This window comes from Oratosquilla oratoria, chromosome 16 (assembly GCF_046742065.1).
Source record: "Oratosquilla oratoria isolate Oo_2021 chromosome 16, ASM4674206v1, whole genome shotgun sequence".
Lineage (NCBI taxonomy): Eukaryota > Metazoa > Arthropoda > Malacostraca > Stomatopoda > Squillidae > Oratosquilla > Oratosquilla oratoria.
Window position 1 is genome coordinate 60,638,041 of NC_134792.1, and position 21,565 is coordinate 60,659,605.

Consider the following 21,565-nt stretch of genomic DNA (forward strand, 5'->3'; position numbering starts at 1 on the left):
TGTTCAGATCTATGCAATGAATCACAATCCGTTTCAGTACTCACTTTCTTCAACATTTTTGCGTCATCTGCAAAGAAGATCATCTAACATTCCACACCATAGTCCATATTGTCCATATAAATAGCAAACATGATTGGAGTCAATACTGATCCTTGTGGAACTTCACTAATTACTTCTTCCCAAGTAGAACTCTTATCTCTGAGCACTACTCTAAATTTTCTTCCATGCAAGAGGTCCTACATCCATTTCAGTAGTTTACCTTGTATCCCTCCTATGGTGTCCATTTTTCTTCATAGTTTTTTGTATGGAACTTTGTCAAAAGCTTTTTGTAGGTCTAGGAAATCCCAATCACCCCATCCGTCCCTTTCATGTATTATATCTAGTTGTCTTGAGAGTAAAAACAGATCAAATTTGTGGCAAATGATTTTCCCTGTCTAAATCCAAATTGTCTCGGATTTTGTATATTGTTCTTTTCCAGATGTCTTATCCATCTACTTTTTATAACCTTTTCACAGTCTTTGGCTATCGTGTTTGTAAGGGAAACCGGTGTGTAATTTGTTGGGTCTTCCTTGTTTCCTCCTTTATATATTAGTACAATATTAGCATTTTTCCAGCCTTTTGGTATTTTTCTTTCTTTTAGTGAGCAACTTGTTTATTCTTATCTTTATATTCTTTATATTCCAGTTTGCGATTCCATCTGGGCCGTGCGATTTCCTGACATCAAGGTTTATCATTTGGTCCATTATTTCTTTACGTGTTACTATTATTTCCCTCATCCCAATGTTACATATTTTCTCTAGTGAAAACCGACTTGAAGTGTTTGCTCATGACATCAGCCATTTCTATATCTTCTGTGTATTCCATATTCCCGTGTCATAGTTTCACTGTTTCCTTTTTTTTTTTTTTTTTTTTTTTTTTTTTTTTTTTTTTTTTTTTTTTTTTTTTTTCTTACCGTTCACATATCTATAGAATATTTTTACCTGGTCATTACATTTTTTGTGTCTTTTTCGTAGTTTCTTTTTTCTCCCTGCGTATTTTTACATATTCATTCCTTTGATTGATATGTATTTGCCACTTTCTATGTTTTTTTGTCTTTTCTCCATTTTTTCTAAGCTATCTTTCGCTTCACTGCACTTTCTGTAAAACCAGCACTTAATATACACCTTTTCCTGTTTTTGCTTTGGGACATATTTATCCACTCTTTCTTTATAGATTTTCATCAGAATCATCCATTTTCTTCCTCTTGTGTTTCTTCATTGTAGAATTTTTCCCAGCTCGCTTTAAGAAAAAATGTCCTAAGTTTCTCAAAGACCGTTCTACTATACTTCAGTATTCCTTTTCTGTATTTCTCATTTCTGGTATTCAGTTTTATCCACAATTTCATATTCTGGCGTAAATATCAAATATAGTCTCGACGGTTCTTCATCATTTCTAAATCTAGTGTTTTCTTTTACTCATGGTGTCATTGTTCAATAGCCATGTCAAGTAATACATTTCCCAATAGATCTTCTCCATCTTTCACTGTCATCTATTCCCAACAGATTTCTTTGCAGTTAAGATCTCCCATAACTACCACGTTAACTCAATCCTTCTGCATCTCATTTAATAAAAGCCTTATATCTTTTAACATTTTAGAATAATCTCTCTCCAAGACCCAGTTTTTTGGGGCCAAATAAATCACCGCAAACTTTCTACTTTTCATGTCATTATCTTCAATTCTTATTGTGATCATCTCCACTCTGTTCTCTCCATTTGTTACTTTCGTCACATTTAAAATTTTCTTAGTCAAGAACATGACCACTCCACCCTGTTTTTCCTAAGCCAGTGATTATATAATCCATGCCCAATACTGGTAATAGTAGACCCCTTAATTTTGTCTCCACAACTCCCATTATGTCTGGTTTTTCTTCTGACAGGTAATCATTTAATTAATTTAGTCCTGAGATTAATCTGTCTATATCAGTATAAGCTAGCTTTGTTTTTCTACTCTCTCCATCTCGTTCTCTCATCTCTTCGTTTCTTTTTCTTGGGTATACATTTTTTTTTTCAGTCTCATGTCTAACGCTCCCCACTAGAAGTTAATTTTCTCGGTCTCCGTTCTTTTCTCGTTTTTTTTTTTTTTTTTTATCTTTGCTTCTTAATGTCTTATCTTTTACTCTTTCCTCATCATTCATGTCTCTTTTTGTCCACATACTTTTATAATGTTCAGTTTTTGCTAACTTTCCTACTATTGCTAAGGTTTCTTCCACTGCCATTTGTGACCTTAATTTGATCTTTAGGGGTCGACTTTTTCCTTCTGCATATTTACCCAATTTGTGCACCTCCTCTATTTCCTTTTCTATTTCTTGCTCTTCATCTTGTACTACTTTTAAAAAAATTCTTGCCAATTCTTTCTCTTTATTTTTCTGGGACCAATTTAGGTTATGTTTTTCCTTTAGACCATATACTACTATACACTTCTTTTTCTCCACTGTATCTCTTACCTGATTTTCTTTTTCTTTAATTACCTGAATAACTGCATATTTGACATTCTCCTGCATTTATTGAGGAACAGTTTCTTTAAGAATTACCTTATAATTTTCTTGGTCCTTCCTCCATTTAACCTGAGTTGCTCTAAATCCTCCACTCCTATGTTTCTTCTAGTTTTCTCGGTCATTGCCTTTATTTGTTCATTGACCTCTTTCTTTATGGTCGTACTGTTAGTGATATCATTATAAGCTCTTATTTTCATATTTTAACTCGGCCAGTTATTTTTCTAATGCACTTACCTCTTTATTTATGTCGGTGTTTGCGTTATTTAATTCATTCACTTCCTTATTTGATTCTTTATTCGCATTCTTTAGATCGTTAGTATCTTCCATGATTCCTTCATAAATCTCATCTCTCTCTCTATGTCTATAATTCTACTACTGTGCGTGCATACATGTGTGTGTGTGTGTGATGGAGGGGGATGCTCTCTCTCCCATGAGTACTTGTGACTGATTCAAGCTTTGTTTCCCGAACACTATACAGACTTATGCTACTTACGTTATACATGTGAAAGTACGAGTAAATCTCTCCTCCTCCTGTTGGATTTTGCATGGGAGGGCTCCAGAAGCTATCCATTTCAAAAGCATTAGCAAGTAGGGTCTCAGGTCGATAGAGAAAGCATGTATCCAGCGTTTGTGTTTCCATGCCTTTTTCTGTGTTGATGTCGTACACACAACCAAGTATATCCAGTTTGATCCTGACAAGGGAATAAAGGGAATGCAATTGTAAACCTATTACGAAGACATTTGCTATATGATATCAAAATAAAATTTGTTCGAAAGTATAAAATTCTAGAGGTAATATTAGTATAAGTGTAGACACGCCACGTGCAAAACAAATATACGAATCAGTATCTGGAAGAAAGAATAAAAAGAATTTTTTTCCTAATGTACATGTGTGTTAGGAGCCAAAAAGTCGTTAAACGAAAAAGATGAGGATCTCGGTGAATAGACGAGAAGACACAAATTGAAATTCAAGAAAATTCCTCTATAAACTCTAGAAGGAATCGAGCATCTTAAATAGAACATTTGGCAAGTGAAACATATTTTTATGCAAATGAAAAGATTCAAACGATGAGGATTTTTAAGAAGGGTGTGACTGCAGAAATACTAAAAAGGACAGTAAACATATTAAAAAGCGAGGGAAGTAGAGAGAGCGAGAGAGCGAAAATGAGCAAGAGGGAGAATGAGCAAGGGAGAGAGAGAATGAGCAGGGGAAAGAGCGAATGAGCAAGAGAGAGAGAATAAACAAGAGAGAGAGAGAACGAACAAGAGAGAATAAGAAAAAAGAGAGAGAGAATGATCAAGAGAGAGAGAGAGAGAATGAACAAAAAGGGAGAGTGTAAGAGGCTGGTAGATTGAGGTAGACAAGTAGCTGGATAAAGGGTAGGTGGCGAAGAATTCATTTTACGACTTAAATGTTTTGAAATCAGTGACCGCTAAGGAAATACAGAATTGCATATCCTCGTTCACCGTCCAATATTTGTGTATACAAGCTAGGGTATCGATAGAGGTGATGATTTTACGCTATTTATAAACGATTTCAGGATATATATGGAAACAGTTGATACGGTAAATGCAAATATTTTCATTTGTGGTGATTTTAATTTTTGGATTGATGATCCTGGAAATCGTTGTTAATGTTTTCAAAAAACTGATGGACATGTTTTAGTTTGAGAACAGAGTAGAGGAGAGCATCTCAACTACTGAACATATTTTAGACCTTGTTCTATGTGATATGGAACATAGTGTGTTGGCATGGTGTATAATACATACATTGTATTATTTCAGTATTTATTGTAATAGTTGTATTGTGTATTAAGTATATTTATATTGTATTATATTCTGTGTGTTTTGTATATATATTCTAAATGCCGTATTTATTATTTTTATCAAATGCCGCAAGGCATGGCTTGAGTAATCTGGCAACCCTGGATGAGTGGCGTCGGAAGCCAGTTGACAAGTCACGTTCAAGCCTCCCGCACGCTTGTCTATTGTGTTCGTGTCATTTTGTGATTTAGCCATATTATATATGTATACTGTGCCTCCCTAGTTTCATTTGCCACCCAGAACAATAGTCCTGTTAACAATGTATTTGTTGAAGAAGTTAATATTATTTCGCCTGTTCATAAGCTAGTGAGTTTTGAAATCCCCTTTAATTTGAATATAAAACAGAAAAAGAAAATTCTTTTTAGAGACAAAAAAAATCCTTTCAACCGGAGGTGGTAATAGATAGGATAATGAATCAAATAAATGAAAAGATAAATGGTCTCTGTACACATAATATTAGGCTGAAAGAATGTGTATGTTGTTACACAAAGTTGTATAATAAGACTTCAAAAAGCGAATATGATAATGCTTGTCCTATCATAGAAAAAGAAATTATTGTAAAGGATCGATCACCATGGTTTAATGCTGAAACTACATACATACATATACCAAAGACTCTTCCTCCTTACAAGGGAGGTAGCCAAAAAAACAAAGACACAGAAACCCCTCTCCCACCCATTCCATCACCTACATATTCTACACCCTCTACCCTCTTCCCTTCATCTTATCTTGGCACCTCCTGGATGACGGGTCATCACTACATCTTGTCCACTGCCCTGGGTTAGAAGCAGTGTCGCAAGATACAGCACATCCACAGCAAGGCCGCTTCATAAAATCGGTGACACCCCTCCCCATCTATGTATAAATTGAACAGCTAGGGTGACATAACACATCCCTGACGAAGTCCCACCTTTACTTCAAACCACTCACTCTCTTCATTTCTAATCCTAACACAAGCTCTACTACTCTCATGAAAACTCTTGACTGCTCTTAACAGCTTTCCTCCTATCCCATATACCTGTAATACCTCCCACAGTGCCCTCCTGTCTACCATGTCATAATCCTTTTCCAGATCCATAAAACCCCCAAAATATATCCTTACCTTTTCCTATAGCTTTCTCACATATCTGCCTTACCACAAAAATCTGATCTACACAACCTCTACCTGTCCTAAACCCACACTGTTCCTCACCAATTAATCCCTCTGTTCCTCTCCTCATCCTTTCAATCCAAACCCTCCCATAAGCCTTCCCAACTACACTTAACATGCTGATTCCTCTGAAACTACTACACTTACACTTGTCCCCTTTTCCCTTGTAAAGTGAAACTATACAGGCACTCCTCCAGTCCTCCGGCACTCTACCCTCTCTTAAACAAACATTAGATAACCTCATCAGCCATACATACATACATATACCAAGGTTTTTTTTTCCTTACAAGCGAGGTAACCAAAAACGAAAAAGCATAAAATTATTCCCACCCATTCCATCCCTGAATACACTCCACACCCCTCCACCCTCCCTCTTATCTTAGCACCTCCTGGATGACGGGTCATCCCTGCACCTTGTCCACTGCCCTGGGTCAGAAGCAGTGTCGCAAGACACAGCACATCCACAGCAAGGCCGCTTCATTAAATCGGCGACCCCCCTCTCCGTCCCCCCATGCATAAAAGGAGAAGACGGGGAGAAATCCCTTCGGGCTGCGTCAAATCCTGCTCACACATACTACCTCACCCCCCATCCCCCCGCCCATTCCACCTCATGCATCACAACATCATCCATATACAACCATTCTCCATTCACCCCTGTCTTCTGTCCTCTCCCGTCCTTCCTCAACAGACATTCCCCTCTTCCCCAAAGCCCCTTCACCCCATCCATCCACCTCATCCTAGGACGTCCCCTCATGTTCACTCCCTCCACATCTGCCTTCCATACCTCTTTTACTAGTCTTTCTTCACACATTCTTTCCATGTGTCCAAACCATCCTAATACTCTTTCATCAACCCTATCTCCCAACTCCCTTTCCACCCCCGTTCTCCTCCTCACCTCCTCATTTCTCACTCTATCTAGCCTAGTAGCCCCCATCATACTTCTCAGACACCTCATCTCAAACACATTCAAACTCCTTCTCTCTTCCTCTCTTATGTTCCATGTTTCTGCCCCATACAGTGCTGTTGGCACAATCACTCCTTCATACAGTCTCCTCTTAGCATCCATTCCCAAATGTCTATTCCTCATTACACTCTTCAATCCACCGAGGCATTTACTCGCTTCTCTCAATCTACATTCTACCTCCACCTTCACTCCACCTTTTCCTGCCACATTTGCACCCAAGTATCTAAAACTATCCACCTCACCTCCCACTTATCTCCATTTTCTTTAACCATCTCCAATCCCTGACCCACTACCCTTGCATTTACCTCTCGCACTACCCCATCCATGTATAAGTTGAACAGCCAGGGCGACATAACGCATCCTTGACGAAGTCCCACCTTTACCTCGAACCACTCACTCTCTCCATTTCTAATCCTGACACAAGCTCTACTACTCTCATAAAAACTCTTGACAGCTCCTAGAAGCTTTCCTCCTATCCCATATATCTGCATAACCTCCCACAGTGCCTTTCTGTCTACCCTATCGTAAGCCTTTTCCAGATCCATAAAAGCCCAAAAAACATCCTTCCCCTTTCCTATAGCTTTCTCACATATTTGTCTTGCCACAAAGATCTGATCTACACAACCTCTACCCGTCCTAAATCCACACTGTTCCTCACCAATTACTCCCTCTGTTCCTCTCCTAATCCTCTCAATCAAGATCCTCCTATAAGCCTTCCCAACTACACTTAACAAGCTAATCCCTCTGAAACTACTACATTCAGATTTGTCCCCTTTTCCCTTGTAAAGTGGAACTATACAGGCACCCCTCCAGTCCTCCGGCACTCTACCCTCTCTCCAGCAAACATTAAATAACCTCACCAGCCAGTCCACCATCTCTGTACCTCCTTTTTTAGACATTCTGCATGGCATCCATCCAGACCAGGTGCCTTACCTGCTTTCATCATCTTAACAACTGCCCTCACTTCATCCTTCCTTATTTCTCCTCCATTTTCCTCACTCATCACGGTCATTTTCTTAGCATTTCCCACTGCAGCTATCTTTCCCTCCCTATCCTCCTTCACATTTAGCAACTCCCTAAAATATTCTGCCCATCTTCCCCTTACTGCCTTCTCTACCATTATCATCTCTCCATCTGCACCTTTTACCTTTTCTTCTCTACTTGATTCGCCTCTTCTTCCTCTCTTAATTTCTTTCCAAAACATCTTTTTATTACTTTCAAATTTTTCTGTCATACTCTTACCCCACTTCACATCTGCTCTCCTCTTTGCCTCCTTTATCTTTTGCTTTACTTCTCTTTTCTTTTCTTTGTACCTCTCATATGACTCCCTCGTTCTATTTTGTAACCAATCTGTGAAAGCTCGCTTCTTCTCTTCTACAGCCTTCTTTGTTTCCTCATCCCACCATTCACTACCCTTCCTTCTATTTCCTCCTGTCCTTCTTGTTCCACACACCATCCTTGCACACTTTGTGACTCCCTCCTTGAACCATCCCCATTCCTCCTCCACACCTAGCTCCACTCTATCCTTCACTCCCTCTCACTCCTCCTCCAGCTTCTTTTTGTACTCCTTCTCTTTTTCCTTTTCATTTAAAGAGTTCACTCTAAGCACCTCCCTACCTTTTGTCCCTTTCCTCTTTCTCCATCTATCCTCCACTTTCAACTTACCTTCTACCAAAAAATGATCTGATATTCCCCCACCCTCTCCCCTTAGCACATGTACATCCTTAACTCTTCCTATCATATTCCTATTTACCACTACATAATCCATTAACGCTCTATCTACCACCCTTCCCTCCACCACCCTCTCCCATGTGTACTTATGCTTGACTTTCTTCCGAAACACTGTATTTGCTATCATCAACTCTCTTTCTAGACACATTTCCACCATCAACTCTCCACTACGATTCTTTCCTGGAACTCCACATTTCCCAACCACTCCATCAATTGGACCATTTCCTACCCTAGCATTAAGGTCTCCCAGTACTATTACATTGATATTTCTCCCTAATCCCTCTATGCACTCATTTAAATCTATCCAAAGGGCCTCCCTTTCTTCTACACTCTTCTCACTGCCAGACCCATATGCACTTACAAAGACCCACATCTCCTTTCCCATTTTTACTTCCATCCACATTATCCTTGAGAAAACCTCCTTCCACTCCACTACACGTTTACCAATCTCTTCACTTACTAGAATAGCCACTCCTTCCCTCCCTCGCCCTCTCTTCACTCCTGATAACCTCCCACTTACACTCCCAAACTTACACTCACCCTTCCCTTTCAACTTAAATTCACTCAAAGCCAACACATCCATCTTTCTTCTCACAAACATACTACCTATCTCCTCCCTTTTACTCTCATCTGTACCACATCCACGCACATTAAAAGACCCAAACCTTAGGGTGCTGGTCGGAAAACTTCCAGACCCTCTTATGCCTTTACTTTTTCGTTTAGGAATGTCCCCTGTGGAGCTACAAGGAGAAGGGTGCCTAGTCCCAATCCCCGTCCCTTTCTTCTCGCCTCTTACGATCCAAATAGAAATACCTGGTTGCAGTATTCTTTTCCCCCACCACAGGGAATTCCCCCACCACAGAAAATGAATACTCAGAGAAATGGTACAGGACAGGAGCAAGGGGTTGGGGGACAGCATAACGGAGGGACAGTTGTAGTACCTCCTTTTTTGTTCAGATATTCTGCATGGCATCCATCCAACCCAGGTGCTTTACCTGCTCTCATCATTTTAACAACTGCCCCCATTTCATCTTTCTTTATTTCTCCTCCATTTCCTCACTCATCACGGTCATTTTCTTAGCATTTCCCACTGCAACTATCTTTCCCTCCCTATCCTCCTTCATGTTTAGCAACTCCCTAAAATACTCTGGCAACCTTCCTCTCACTGCCTTCTCTTCCATTATTATCTCTCCATCTGCACCTTTTACCTTTTCTTTCCTACTTGATTCGCCTCCTCTTCCTCTCTCAATTTCTCTCCAAAAATTTTCATTATTACTTTCAAAATTTTGTGTCATACTCTTACCCCATTTCACATATGTTTTCCTCTTCGCCTCCTTTATCTTATGCTTTACACTTTGTACCTCTCGTGCGATTCCCTTGTCCTAATTTGTAACCAATCTATGAAAGCCTGCTTATTCTTTTTTACACCCTTCTCTACTTCCTCATCCCACCACTCACTACCCTTCCTTCTATTTCCTCCCGTCCTCCTTGTTCCACACACCATCTTTGGACACCTTATGACTCCCTCCTTGAACCATCCCCATTCCTCCTCCACTCCTAGTTTTACTCTATCCTTCACTCCCTCCCACTCCTCTCTCAACTTCTTTTTATACTCCTCCTTTTCTTTCTCATTTAAGCAGTTCACTCTAAGTACCTCCCTACCTTCTGCCCTTTTTGTCTTTTTCCACCTATCCTCCACTCTCAACTTACCTTCCACCAAAAAATGATCTGATATTCCCCAACCCTCTCCCCTTAGAACATGTACACCCTTAACTCTTCCTACTATACTCCTGGTTACCACTATATAGTCCATTAACGCTCTATCTACCACCCTTCCATCCACCACCCTCTCCCATGTGTACTTATGCTTGACTTTCTTCCTAAACACTGTATTTGCTATTATCAACTCTCTTTCTAGACACATCTCCGCCATCAACTTTCCACGGCTGAAACTAAAACAACAAAAAGGGAAAAACGTGGAGCTGAATGTCTTTGGCTAAGAAGACGTACTTGCAGTGCTAGAAGAGAATTTAGAGAGGCGAAAAATAAATACAATTCATGTATTAAAAACAGGAAGCGTGATTTCTTCACAAATAAGATTAAAAATGTATGAAATGATCTGAGTAAACTATATTTAATTTTGGATGATTTGACTGGATAAAAAAAGTTACCGGAAGGTTTTAATGACAAGGAATTAGCTGAGAAGTTTACAAAAAAAATATGGGAAGATATTAAGAGTGGTTCTGCAGGTTATCGAGAGTTTCAAATCAAGTAATGGTACTCAGACCTACGATAAACGCTGAAGTAAATTATTTAGATTTCATTGTGTTTATATTAGAGATTTCTTGTAAAGCGAAGTTGATTCTCATTGAAGGAGATCCATATCCAATATCGGATTTTAAAAGTAGCTTGAGGATTAGCAATATTTTGAAGATTTATATTAAAATAATCAACCTATGCATAGTGAAGGGTACCCTTCCAGAAAGTAAAAAAGTTGCTTTTATTAAACCTGTTATCAAGGGAGCTCTAGATAGTCAACTTTCAAACTCATATAGACCAGTGTCAAATTCATATTTCTTATAAAAAATGATAGAATGTGTAATTCTGGATCAACTTAAAGAATTTTGACGACGAAAATAAGTTTTGGCTGATGAACAATCAGCTTATATACAATTATACTCAACTGAAACTGCACTATGTTCTGTGATAAATGATTTGATTGTTTTGATGGATGATGGAAAGTGTGGTGTTCTGATCCTTTTGGACTTGAGTGCAGCTTTTGATACTTTGGTGCATAGTTTGTTAGTGAAAGATCTGGAAAATATTGGTGTTGAAGGTGAGTAATGGAACTTATGAAGGACTGTATTGAAAGGAGAATATATTGTGTACAGATAGAAAATTCCTTGTCTGGAACCCAGAATCTATCAAGAAGGGTTCCACAAAGTAGCGTACTGGGTCCTATTCTTTTTTGTATCTATGCAATTGAACTATCAGATATATTAAGAAGACATGGAGTAAACTAAGAGAGATTATGATGGAAATTAAGGAATGAATGGATTTGAAACAATTAAAATTGAATGATGATAAAACTGGGTATGATCTTGATTGAGAGGATTAGGAGAGAAACAGAAGGAGTAATTGGTGAGGAACAGTGTGGATTTAGGACAGGTAGAGGTTGTGTAGATCAGATCTTTGTGGTAAGACAGATATGTGAGAAAGCTATAGGAAAGGGGAAGGAATTTTTTTTTGGCTTTTATGGATCTGGAAAAGGCTTAAGATAGGGTAGACAGAGAGGCACTGTGGGAAGTTATGCAGATTTATGGGATAAGAGGAAAGCTTTTGGGAGCTGTCAAGAGTTTTTATGAGAGTAGTAGAGCTTGTGTAAGGATTGGAAATGGAGAGAGTGAGTGGTTTGAGGTAAAGGTGGGACTTCGTCAAGGATGCGTTATGTCACCCTGGCTGTTCAACTTATACATGGATGGGGTGGTGCGAGAGGTGAATGCAAGGGTAGTGGGTCAGGGACTGGAGATGGTTAAAGAAAATGGAGAAAAGTGGGAGGTGAGCCAGCTGTTGTTTGCGGACGACACTGCGCTTGTGGCAGGATCGGAGGAGGGATTGAGGAATTTGGTGGCAGAGTTTGGGAGAGTATGTGATAGAAGAAAGCTGAAGATAAATGTGGGTAAAAGTAAAGTGATGAGATGTACAAGGGGTGAAAGTGGCAGTAGACTGGAAGTGAACATTAAGGGAGAGCGACTGGAGGAAGTGGATAGTTTTAGATACTTGGGTGCAAATGTGGCAGGAAAAGGTGGACTGAAGGTGGAGGTAGAATGTAGATTGAGAGAAGCGAGTAAATGCCTTGGTGGATTAAAGAGTGTAATGAGGAATAGACATTTGGGAATGGATGCTAAGAGGAGACTGTATGAAGGAGTGATTGTGCCAACAGCACTGTATGGGGCAGAAACATGGAACATAAGAGAAGAAGAGAGAAGGAGTTTGAATGTGTTTGAGATGAGGTGTCTGAGAAGTATGGTGGGGGTTACTAGGCTAGATAGAGTGAGAAATGAGGAGGTGAGGAGGAGAACAGGGGTGAAAAAGGAGCTGGGAGATAGGGTTGATGAAAGAATATTAGGATGGTTTGGACACATGGAAAGAATGTGTGAAGAAAGACTAGTAAAAGATTTTAGGAAGGGATGCCGGACAGAATGTCAATGAACGACGGGAGGCCGGTGTGAATCGCGATGACGTAGGGGGACAAAGTGTACAAAAGAGATCGGATGACCGTGAGCGACCAGATGTCGGTGATGGGGGGAAATGTTAATTTTGATGGGAGAAATGTTTATGAGGCACTGAATGTCAATAAAGGACCAAATAACAATATAAAGCAAGGTGTCAATATAAAACAAAATTATAATGTAAGGCATGATATTGAAACTCAAAACGTGTCAAAAAGAAATAATCACGAGTTTCTTAAAACCATGTACTTTAATGTTCGTAGTATTAGGAACAAATTTCAGGAAATACAGTGGTATGTTAACAAGCGAAAATCTCGATTAGAAAAACTGAAACAGGATGCATATGATAGTTTGTGGGTAGAGTTAACCCAAACAAATGGACAAAAAATTAATGTAGGTGTAATATATAGACCAAAGACATTATCATTAACTGACGACAAACTGTTATTTCAAGAACTGTCTAGTTTCTGCAACCGGGATTTATTGATAATGGGTGATTTCAATTTTACTGATATTGATTGGATGACCCTTGAACATGGCCATATAGGTAGTCGCTTGATTGATTTCCTTGGTGACAATTACTTAGTTGAGCATGTAAAAGAGCCCACAAGATATGGAAACTTACTCGATCTATTGATCACTAGCCGCGAAAGCATGATATCCGATATAGAAGTCGGTGAAACTATTGCAAATAGCGATCACAACATAGATTCAAACTACTAAATTTTTTGAGAATAGATACTTGTATTTCTAAAATACCAGATTTCAGTAAAGCTCAGTTCATAGGACTACGTCAGGAGCTTCAGCTTCCAGATTGGGAGGAAAAGTTAAGCGAAAGACCAGTAGATCAGATGTGGGAAATATTTCAAAATACGCTCACTAAGATGATTCATAGTTACATTCCATTTAAGGACAGACGTCCCCCAAATCAGGCTCGCCCAAAATGGCTCGACAAAGAAACTGAAAAAAGTATTACTAAAAAGAGACGGGCTTATAAAGAAATATAAGTGCTCGGGCGCATCTAATGACTATGAAAGTTATGTATTAAAACAGAGCGATTTAAAAAAGACAATGAAAAACAAAACAAAAACGACAATACGAAATGAATATCGCTGATATATCCAAAGAGAATCACAAAGAATTCTATAGTTACATTAAAGATGAAAAGGTTGTTAGGAATCACATTTTTCCAATATTATCTGCTGACGGTCAACTTGAATATTCAAATAAAGGAATGTTTAATATTCTAAACAATTATTCTAACTCAGTATTCGTAAACGAAACACTTCAAAGTGAACTTCAAACTGAAACCTGTGAAAAGTCTAGGGTAAACTTACTCACTAAGGTAAATATAACTAAAGAAAAAATTAAAAGGTGTATAGAGAAACTCAAAGTTAATAAAACACCAGGGCCTGACGGTTGGCATCTAAGAATCTTAAAGGAAATGAAAAATGAGATTGTGGTTCCATTAGAAAAAAAATTCAAGAAATCCACCATATACTCAGATGTCCCAAGAAAATGGAAGCTAGCTAACGTTACTCCCATATTCAAAAAAAGGTGACAAAAAGAAACCAAATATTTATAGGCCTATAAGCTTGACTTCAATCGTAGGAAAAATGATGGAAACTATAATCAGAGATGCTATCGAATATCATTTAGAAAGTAATTGTTTGATGAATGGTAGCCAGCATGGTTTCAGACGGAAACGTTCTTGCTCGACTAACTTACTCGAATTCTACAACACAGTTATCTCGAATTATGACAAAAGATATAATATAGATTTAATATATTTAGACTTTGCAAAAGCGTTTGATACCGTCCCCCACGAAAGACTACTTACTAAATTAGCTTCACACGGAATAAGTGGTAGCCTATTAAGTTGGAATAGTAATTGGTTGAATGATCGAAAATAGGGAGTTGTTTTAAATGGAAAACTTCTAGATGGAAATTTTTTACATGTGGAGCTCCTCAGGGTTCCGTTCTTGGGCCAATTTTATTTATAGTATATATAAATGATATAGACCATGGACTAAAATCTACTGTTTCCAAATTTGCTGATGATACAAAAGCTGTGCGGAATGCCAAATGATCACTTAAACCAATTAGATATTCAAAATTTAGATAAATTACAGCAATGGTCTGAAAAGTGGCTAATGAAATTTAACACAAGTAAATGCAGGGTAATGCACATAGGTAAAAATAGAAATAAGTACAATTAAAAGTTATTTGGAAATTCGTTGACAAAAATGAATAGTGAAAAAGATCTCGGCGTAATTATCAGGAACGATCTCAAATCATCCAAGCAGTGTGTTTCAGCCTCTGAGAAAGCAAATAAGATTCTAGGACTGATTGCGCCATCTTTTGACTTCAAAAGTTCATCACTCATACAAGCTATATGAATCGTTAGTTCGTCCACATTTGGAATATGCTGTTTCCGTATGGTCACCGAATCTCATTAAAGACATTGACAGACTGGAAAAAGTACAACGGCGAGTCATAAAACTAATTCCAAATATAAAAAAATAAATCATACGAAAATCGACTAAAACATATGAATCTGTTTTCCCTAAAAAAAAAAGCGTAGACTCAGAGATGACTTGATACAGGTCTTTAAAATTCTAAAGGGAATTGACATCAAAAGTGACAAAATTTTCACACTGAATGAGAATCAGACAAGAAACAATGGTCTCAAACTGTCCGGAAATAGATTCAATTTGGAAGTGGGTAGAAACAACTTCGCCAACCGTGTAGTTAATGAACGGAATAAACTTCCTGCAGAGGCAGTGCAATGTAGTTCAGTTCGAAGCTTTAAGAATCATTTAGATAAACACTTAAGCAAGATGCTGTAATGGTTATCATTTATCTTATATTATTTTTTGTTGTCATTTGTCTATTTGTTTATCATTATTTGCTTAATTCTCATGTATTATTGGTTATATGTCAATTTATTATTATTTACTATTTACCTGTTTGTTTTTTATTCAACTATACCTATGCATTTATTTATGTCTTTTATTTATTATTTACATTATTATAGTTTTTATTTATTCATTTATTTATCTATTATTATTATGATCTTTTTTTTTCGCATCCGACCTAGATATGGATCAAAAGGTCTCTTGTCAGCATGCTCCGCCTTTGTAATCCTTTGTATTCCTTTGACGATAACTCAAAAAAAAAATGTAGACGAGAAAGCTTTCCTTACTTTCGGCATGTGTTCTTCTCTCACCTCGGCTCTCCTGTGTAGTCTTTTACATGCAATATGACCCTGTCTGCTGCATGGGGACGGACGTAGAGATACTTTGCATTGGTTCCCCAGCTCTTGAATCTTGTTTGATGTAGTTCCGTGTCTTCGGAGTAGTACCATGGGCTGAAAATGAAAAGAGTACTGGTAAGAAGTTAAGAGAAGAAAATAAAATGAGAAACTAAATCCGTGTGTAAACAAAAAGGAAAATGTGTGTGTGTGTGTGTGTGTGTGTGTGTGTGTGTGTGTGTGTGTGTGTGTGTGTGTGTGTGTGTGTGTGTGTAATGATATTAATTATAGTAATGACGCAACAATAATGATAATATTATATATAATAACAAAAAATATTAACAATATAATTGGTTTAGTTAACAGTAATATAGTGATACATTGATAATATGCAATTTGTGCTGAATTTAGGACTAAACTAAATTGAGTTGATAATGTACACTATAGACAAAATAACGCTGTTCTTATAGCGATCAGTCCACGGCGCTCTGTTGGCCACAACTTTGTTGCTGTGTCTTGTAGCGTGGCGTGGTGCGGGAGCGTCAGGTGGGAGAAAATGTCGGTGGTAACGAGGGTAAGTCTTTATCATTTTCTCCCGATAACTCTCGAACAGCTTTGGAAGATTCAGGGGGATCAGGGCGTTTTTATTATTACTTTTTGTCTATCTATTTATCTATTTTATTTATTCATTTATTTATCTATTTGTTTTATTTACTTATTCAGTTTTACTCATTGGACATCCCATGGCCCTGTCAGGCCACTCCAACTAGGCTCTTTCGCAAAATGTAAACAAGTTTTCTTTATCCTATAACACTTAGACTACTTACAGTATCAGAAAGACATAAATGAGGTACCAATAGGAAGTACTAATATTCATCTAGCACTTGATGTAAACTTCATGAACACGTGGACTTGTTGGAAACCATAGTGATTTCTGAAGATTGTTCTTCGGCATACTAGATTCCCTACGCCCAAAGGAGTCAGTTCATGGTGTGGCATACGTCGTGAGCCATTTTGCCAAATCAAACTTAGTACACTTCCTCTATGTGCTATTCAATCTTTAAAATATACTGTGTATATAATAAAGGAAGCTGTATGGTACAACAGATATAACTTTTTGGGATTATAACAAATATTCTGATCGGTTTTATGACACGTGGCAAAAGCGCTTTCCCCCTGTCCCCACTCCGTGGTCTCACTGGAGACAGGTGACAGTGACGGTCAGATAACACTGGTCAACAAAATTGATTAAGATACCTGTCCCACAAGCAAAGGGAGGTGAACTCGATAGACTTTTTTCTGATGATTTTAAATATGTTTTCAGAATTTTACTATTAGGCATAAGTTTTCTGTGATAGCATATTAACTTTTAAAGAATTAAGTGAGGATGATAGTTCAATGAAACTTACCTTTGAAATGTAGAAATGTATGATTTTCGAGTGTATTTTGCTTCTGGGAGATCCCTTTTTAGTGTTCAACTGTACTCAGCCGACATTGAACAGCTCCACTTCCCTTGATACCAGATTTCCATGTTCAGAATGTCCTGTTGAGACCTCTCACCGTGCTCGTTACTGACGGCGCCAATATTTGGAGGGAAAAAGTCCAAGTGAGGGTCTAGGAAGTAAACTTTTAGGCTCTATTGCATCCCAAGGCCTTGTAAGATGTCAGTAGTTCTTTTGCGATTTCAGAATAGTTATTTGCTTTATGATTCCCCAAAAAATCTGCTCAAGCTTTCTTAAATGACAGCCATGCAGCTTTCTCAAGATCATTTAGCTCTTCATCAAAATTCTGGTCTCATCAGCTCCCTGTGGTCCAACAAAAAATACCTTCTTTGATTTTTGTGTCACATACTCTAGGAGGCTTATTTTTCAAATATGTGAATCCTTTGACAGTTCTATCCATACCTTTAACAAAATATTTCATCAACTCTTGCTTAATATGCAAAGGAGGTAGATAATTTTCTCTGAATCAACAAGAGGAGGATTAACAACATTCTTCTCTCCTGGGGTCAGAGATCGTTTCGGCTACACATTCTTTTCATAATGATTTTTTCTTATCCCGACTGTACCACTCACAGAGAAAGCAACAAAACTCTGTGTAACCCAACTGCATTCCAAGTAAGCTTGTCACAACATTTAGGTCAGGTCACCACAGATATTACATTTATGTTCTTCATACTTCATTTTTTGCAAAAGAAGATTCATAATCGCATGTGTTTCCTTCATGTTAGCTTTATGGGCCAAAGAAACAGAAACAGCTTTCAGGTTCACTTTTGAAGAGTCAATAAACAATGCCTCTCATTCTTGTCATATTTATGTTTAAGTTCCTCCATAACAGAATATATATCATTGCAAAACACCACGCCATCCTCAAGTGAGAAAAATTGTTCAAAACCACAATGTCGCTTACGATAACAAATAGCTTTGGATTCTTTGTGGTGAAGATCCTAGCCTTCTAACCCGGAAGCAAGAAGTTCAGATTGCTTTTTGACAAGTTTAAATCCAACACAAGATCACTCAGATCTCCCTGACTCAATAAATGTAGTTCACTTGAAAAATATATTGGCTGAAAGTTCATGTCTTCTGCTTCTTTTTCCATTACCTCTTTACTTGACTCATCATCACTTAGTTCCATTTGTTTTGGAGGGTCAGGTACAAGAAAGTCTTTACTGTGAGGTGCTGGTCGCATATCAGATGATGAATTAGGATATTTTACAATATGCTTGGATGTTGACATTATACCTTTTATATTTGTAATTGTCACGTATCCCGATGTCACGTGGTTTTCTTTTTGTAGTGATGGTCAGTCGTTGGCCAGCACTCAGTCCCCACCTCTTTTCGGCCACCTGTCAGCTGTGTAGTTTGACACACACGGTCAGGGGCATTCTTTTGTTAAGGCCTTGCTCTCAGGTCAAGTAGCTGTCGCCGTTAGCTTTTTTGCCAAGTTGTATTATTTTATCACTTTGTGGTCATATTTCTTTCTTTGTAGTTTACTATGTCTAATTTATAACGTAACCAGATTTCATGCAACTGGTCCTTTTTGAATCTCAGATGCCATTTGTCAAGACGTACGCTGCGTCGTACGGATGTATTTGTGATTTTATTTAGATGATGTTCGTATGGCAACAGTTATCAATTGTCGGCCGGACATGTGTGCTTTGCTTAATGTCAAGTTGCCATCTTTGTAGTTTTTCTTTCTTGTAACCCTTTCTACTATGTTGTGATTAGTATTAAGGTTTTTATTTTTGCTACGTGCATTTCTTGTGTGTGTAATTTTAAGTTTTGTAACTGTGTTAGGCTTCTTAGCTACCAGTTGAAGTGGGATAGGAAAGCACTTCCTATTGACCTTTCGGCCTCTGACTCCAGTGACCATCAGGTCAATTGGCGAGCCTATATAGACAAGGTCAACCCGTTTCTCGAGGCTTTTTTTCATCTTCTTTCACCGAAGAGGAAGCTGCCAACTTCCGTAAGTTTAAGGTAAACCCCTTTGTTTTAAGTGTTGCTCTGGTTAACCTTTTTGTTGTACTACAGTGCTACGCGTGGTGACCAGACGTTTTATCTTAAACTTAGTTTTAGCAATAAGTAAATGCACGGAGTCTTTTAATCCGCTTAGTAAGTTTTCATATTTGTATTTTCCTTTTACTGTACCATTGATTTGCATATTTTCATCTTTCATAATTCCGTTTCCGTTGTTTAAATAGGCCAAAATTGTTAGATTTATAGTTTATGATTAAATTTATAGCTTATGGTTAAATTTATAGTTTAATAAAGTGTAAATTTTTCTTTTTAACTTTTTCTGTCACCGTACTACGCCGGACCTGGCAAATAACCTAATTGTTTTGAAGTAGTACGTCTGTCATGACCTTGTCCGTAGATATTCAATCCCTCCTTTTTAATTCACCAAGGTCATATTGTTGACATAATGTAGAAGTAGGATCCTGAAGTATGATCTTTTGGTTATCTCCAAACCTTAGGAATGGCAAAAGGTACATGGCGTGAACCTTTCGCCCATGCAGTGAGAAGCCTGACACAGATTACACAACACACATGAGAGGCCCAGCTTTTATCCTGGCCCCCAATTTGTAGCCAAAATAATATTCATAACACCTTTCTATCAATGGCGTGAAACACCGTCTTTGTGACTTGAATGTCAATACATTGCAAGTAAAGCAAAAATTGTCTGGGTGGTTTATAAAGTTTCTTGGTATTAGGAAGGTGAATGGCGGGTACGTTACTGTACAATATCACAAACTTATTATCACACAAATGCGCATTACACAACCTCATACCAACACTTCAAACACAATACTGCCAAACATATAACAATCTCACGCAGTGTTGCCAAACTCAGTATTGCCAACCGCTTGATTGAAATTTATCCCACGTAACACACGTAACGTAACTTACCGTGGAACACAAAAACTGTGGGTGATGGAAAAACTTGGAGACTATTTTTGGATTCTACATGCAAAAACATATAAGATACAGTTATTGTTTTCCTTGGGACAAATTCTTTGTTAAATAATGTAGTTAGTGGTCAAATTGGCAACGTCGTACTCTGAACAGGCTCCCTGGAGTGCAAGAACAATGATACTTTTCCATGATCGATTCAGAGATAGTACCACTCATTTCTTTTTATAAATTTCCTCATTATTGTAATGATAACACGGGCTTACTTGGGAGCCTAGGGTGTGTGTGACTCACAAGCACAGACCTTTAGCGAGGCTTAGAAACACTTGGGGTCAAATGTTTATGGCGAGCAAATTAAAAGAAAGCTTTTCACCTGTGGTTTGGTCCAAGTTTCTCCCTTATAACTGGTAAGTAACCCGCGCTTTATTGGTTAAGTGTTTTACATTATTTAACTTTCTTCTAGATAGTTTGAGTTTCAGTATTTATTATGAAGATTTCCTTTCAATGTTTCCACTTTCAACGGCTTACCACAACTAATAGGATTTGCCCTACCACGGGTTGCTTACCACTTTGTAGGAGTTTGGTGGTGATAGTGAGTTCTACTTTCTTCCACACCTGTTTGATTCATTTGCAAGCCTTATAGGAATCTTGATAGGCTTTTCTATTTTTTTTTTTGATGAATCATTTACATTTTCAAACTTGAGATATTTTAAAATACGAAACTATAAAAGTCACTTCCTGGGGTGATCACCTTCCTTTCACTGTCGTTTGGATTTGTTATCACACTACGTATTTTAACCCTCAAGGCATTATTTTAACTCTGCTTTTCCTCCAAGAGATAATACGACCATCTCGACCAAACTCGTGCGTGTCTATGTTTGTATGTGTACGTGTATATGTGTGTACGTGTATAAATGTGGACGTGTAATTATGTAAACGTGAGCGAGTATGTGCGTGTGCAAGAATTTGTGTGCTTCTAACCGTGTGTGTATGCATCTGGGATGTGCGTGCGTGATATTAGCGTAGGAGTGTCAACATCAAAAGCATGTATTCATGTAAAACACATGTGACTATGTATTTATGAATACATGCATTTCTAAGTGGTCTACTTTGCATAAGTGAACACACGTACCCGTGTTCTTAATAGCATTATGAATACTTATCCAGTGTTATAAGAACATGTATACAGTTCACTGATAAACCAATCTGTATAGGAGACCCATCCTGATTATTCCTTCACCTGTAATTATATTCGTTGGTGTTGGTCACGTTGGAGATATAGTCATCGTCATATTGAAAAGCAAGCTGAAATTTCTTTATGAAATTTGACTGTCCTCCCTTGATGTAGAGACCAGAAACCACAACTTTCTTCCTGAAGGCGATCTGCAGGAGACGACACAGTGACATAAGAGTGATAAAGGTTAGTTGAGTGGGTGGGGAAAACAGGGAATGAAATTTCTCCATCTCT

General features: G+C 38.0%; 1 protein-coding gene across 1 annotated transcript in view; it reads right to left on the reverse strand.

Moving 5' to 3' along the window:
• Nucleotides 1–2,669: 2,669 nt before the first annotated feature.
• Nucleotides 2,670–21,565, reverse strand: part of LOC143033701 (uncharacterized) — a 100,902-nt gene continuing 82,006 nt past the window's right edge. The window contains exons 6-9 of the mRNA XM_076199185.1: nucleotides 21,338–21,480; nucleotides 15,665–15,805; nucleotides 3,028–3,226; nucleotides 2,670–2,696 (exon numbers count right to left, since the gene is read on the reverse strand). Coding sequence (XP_076055300.1) covers nucleotides 2,670–2,696; nucleotides 3,028–3,226; nucleotides 15,665–15,805; nucleotides 21,338–21,480 — 510 coding nt within the window. The remainder of the gene's footprint in view (nucleotides 2,697–3,027; nucleotides 3,227–15,664; nucleotides 15,806–21,337; nucleotides 21,481–21,565) is intronic.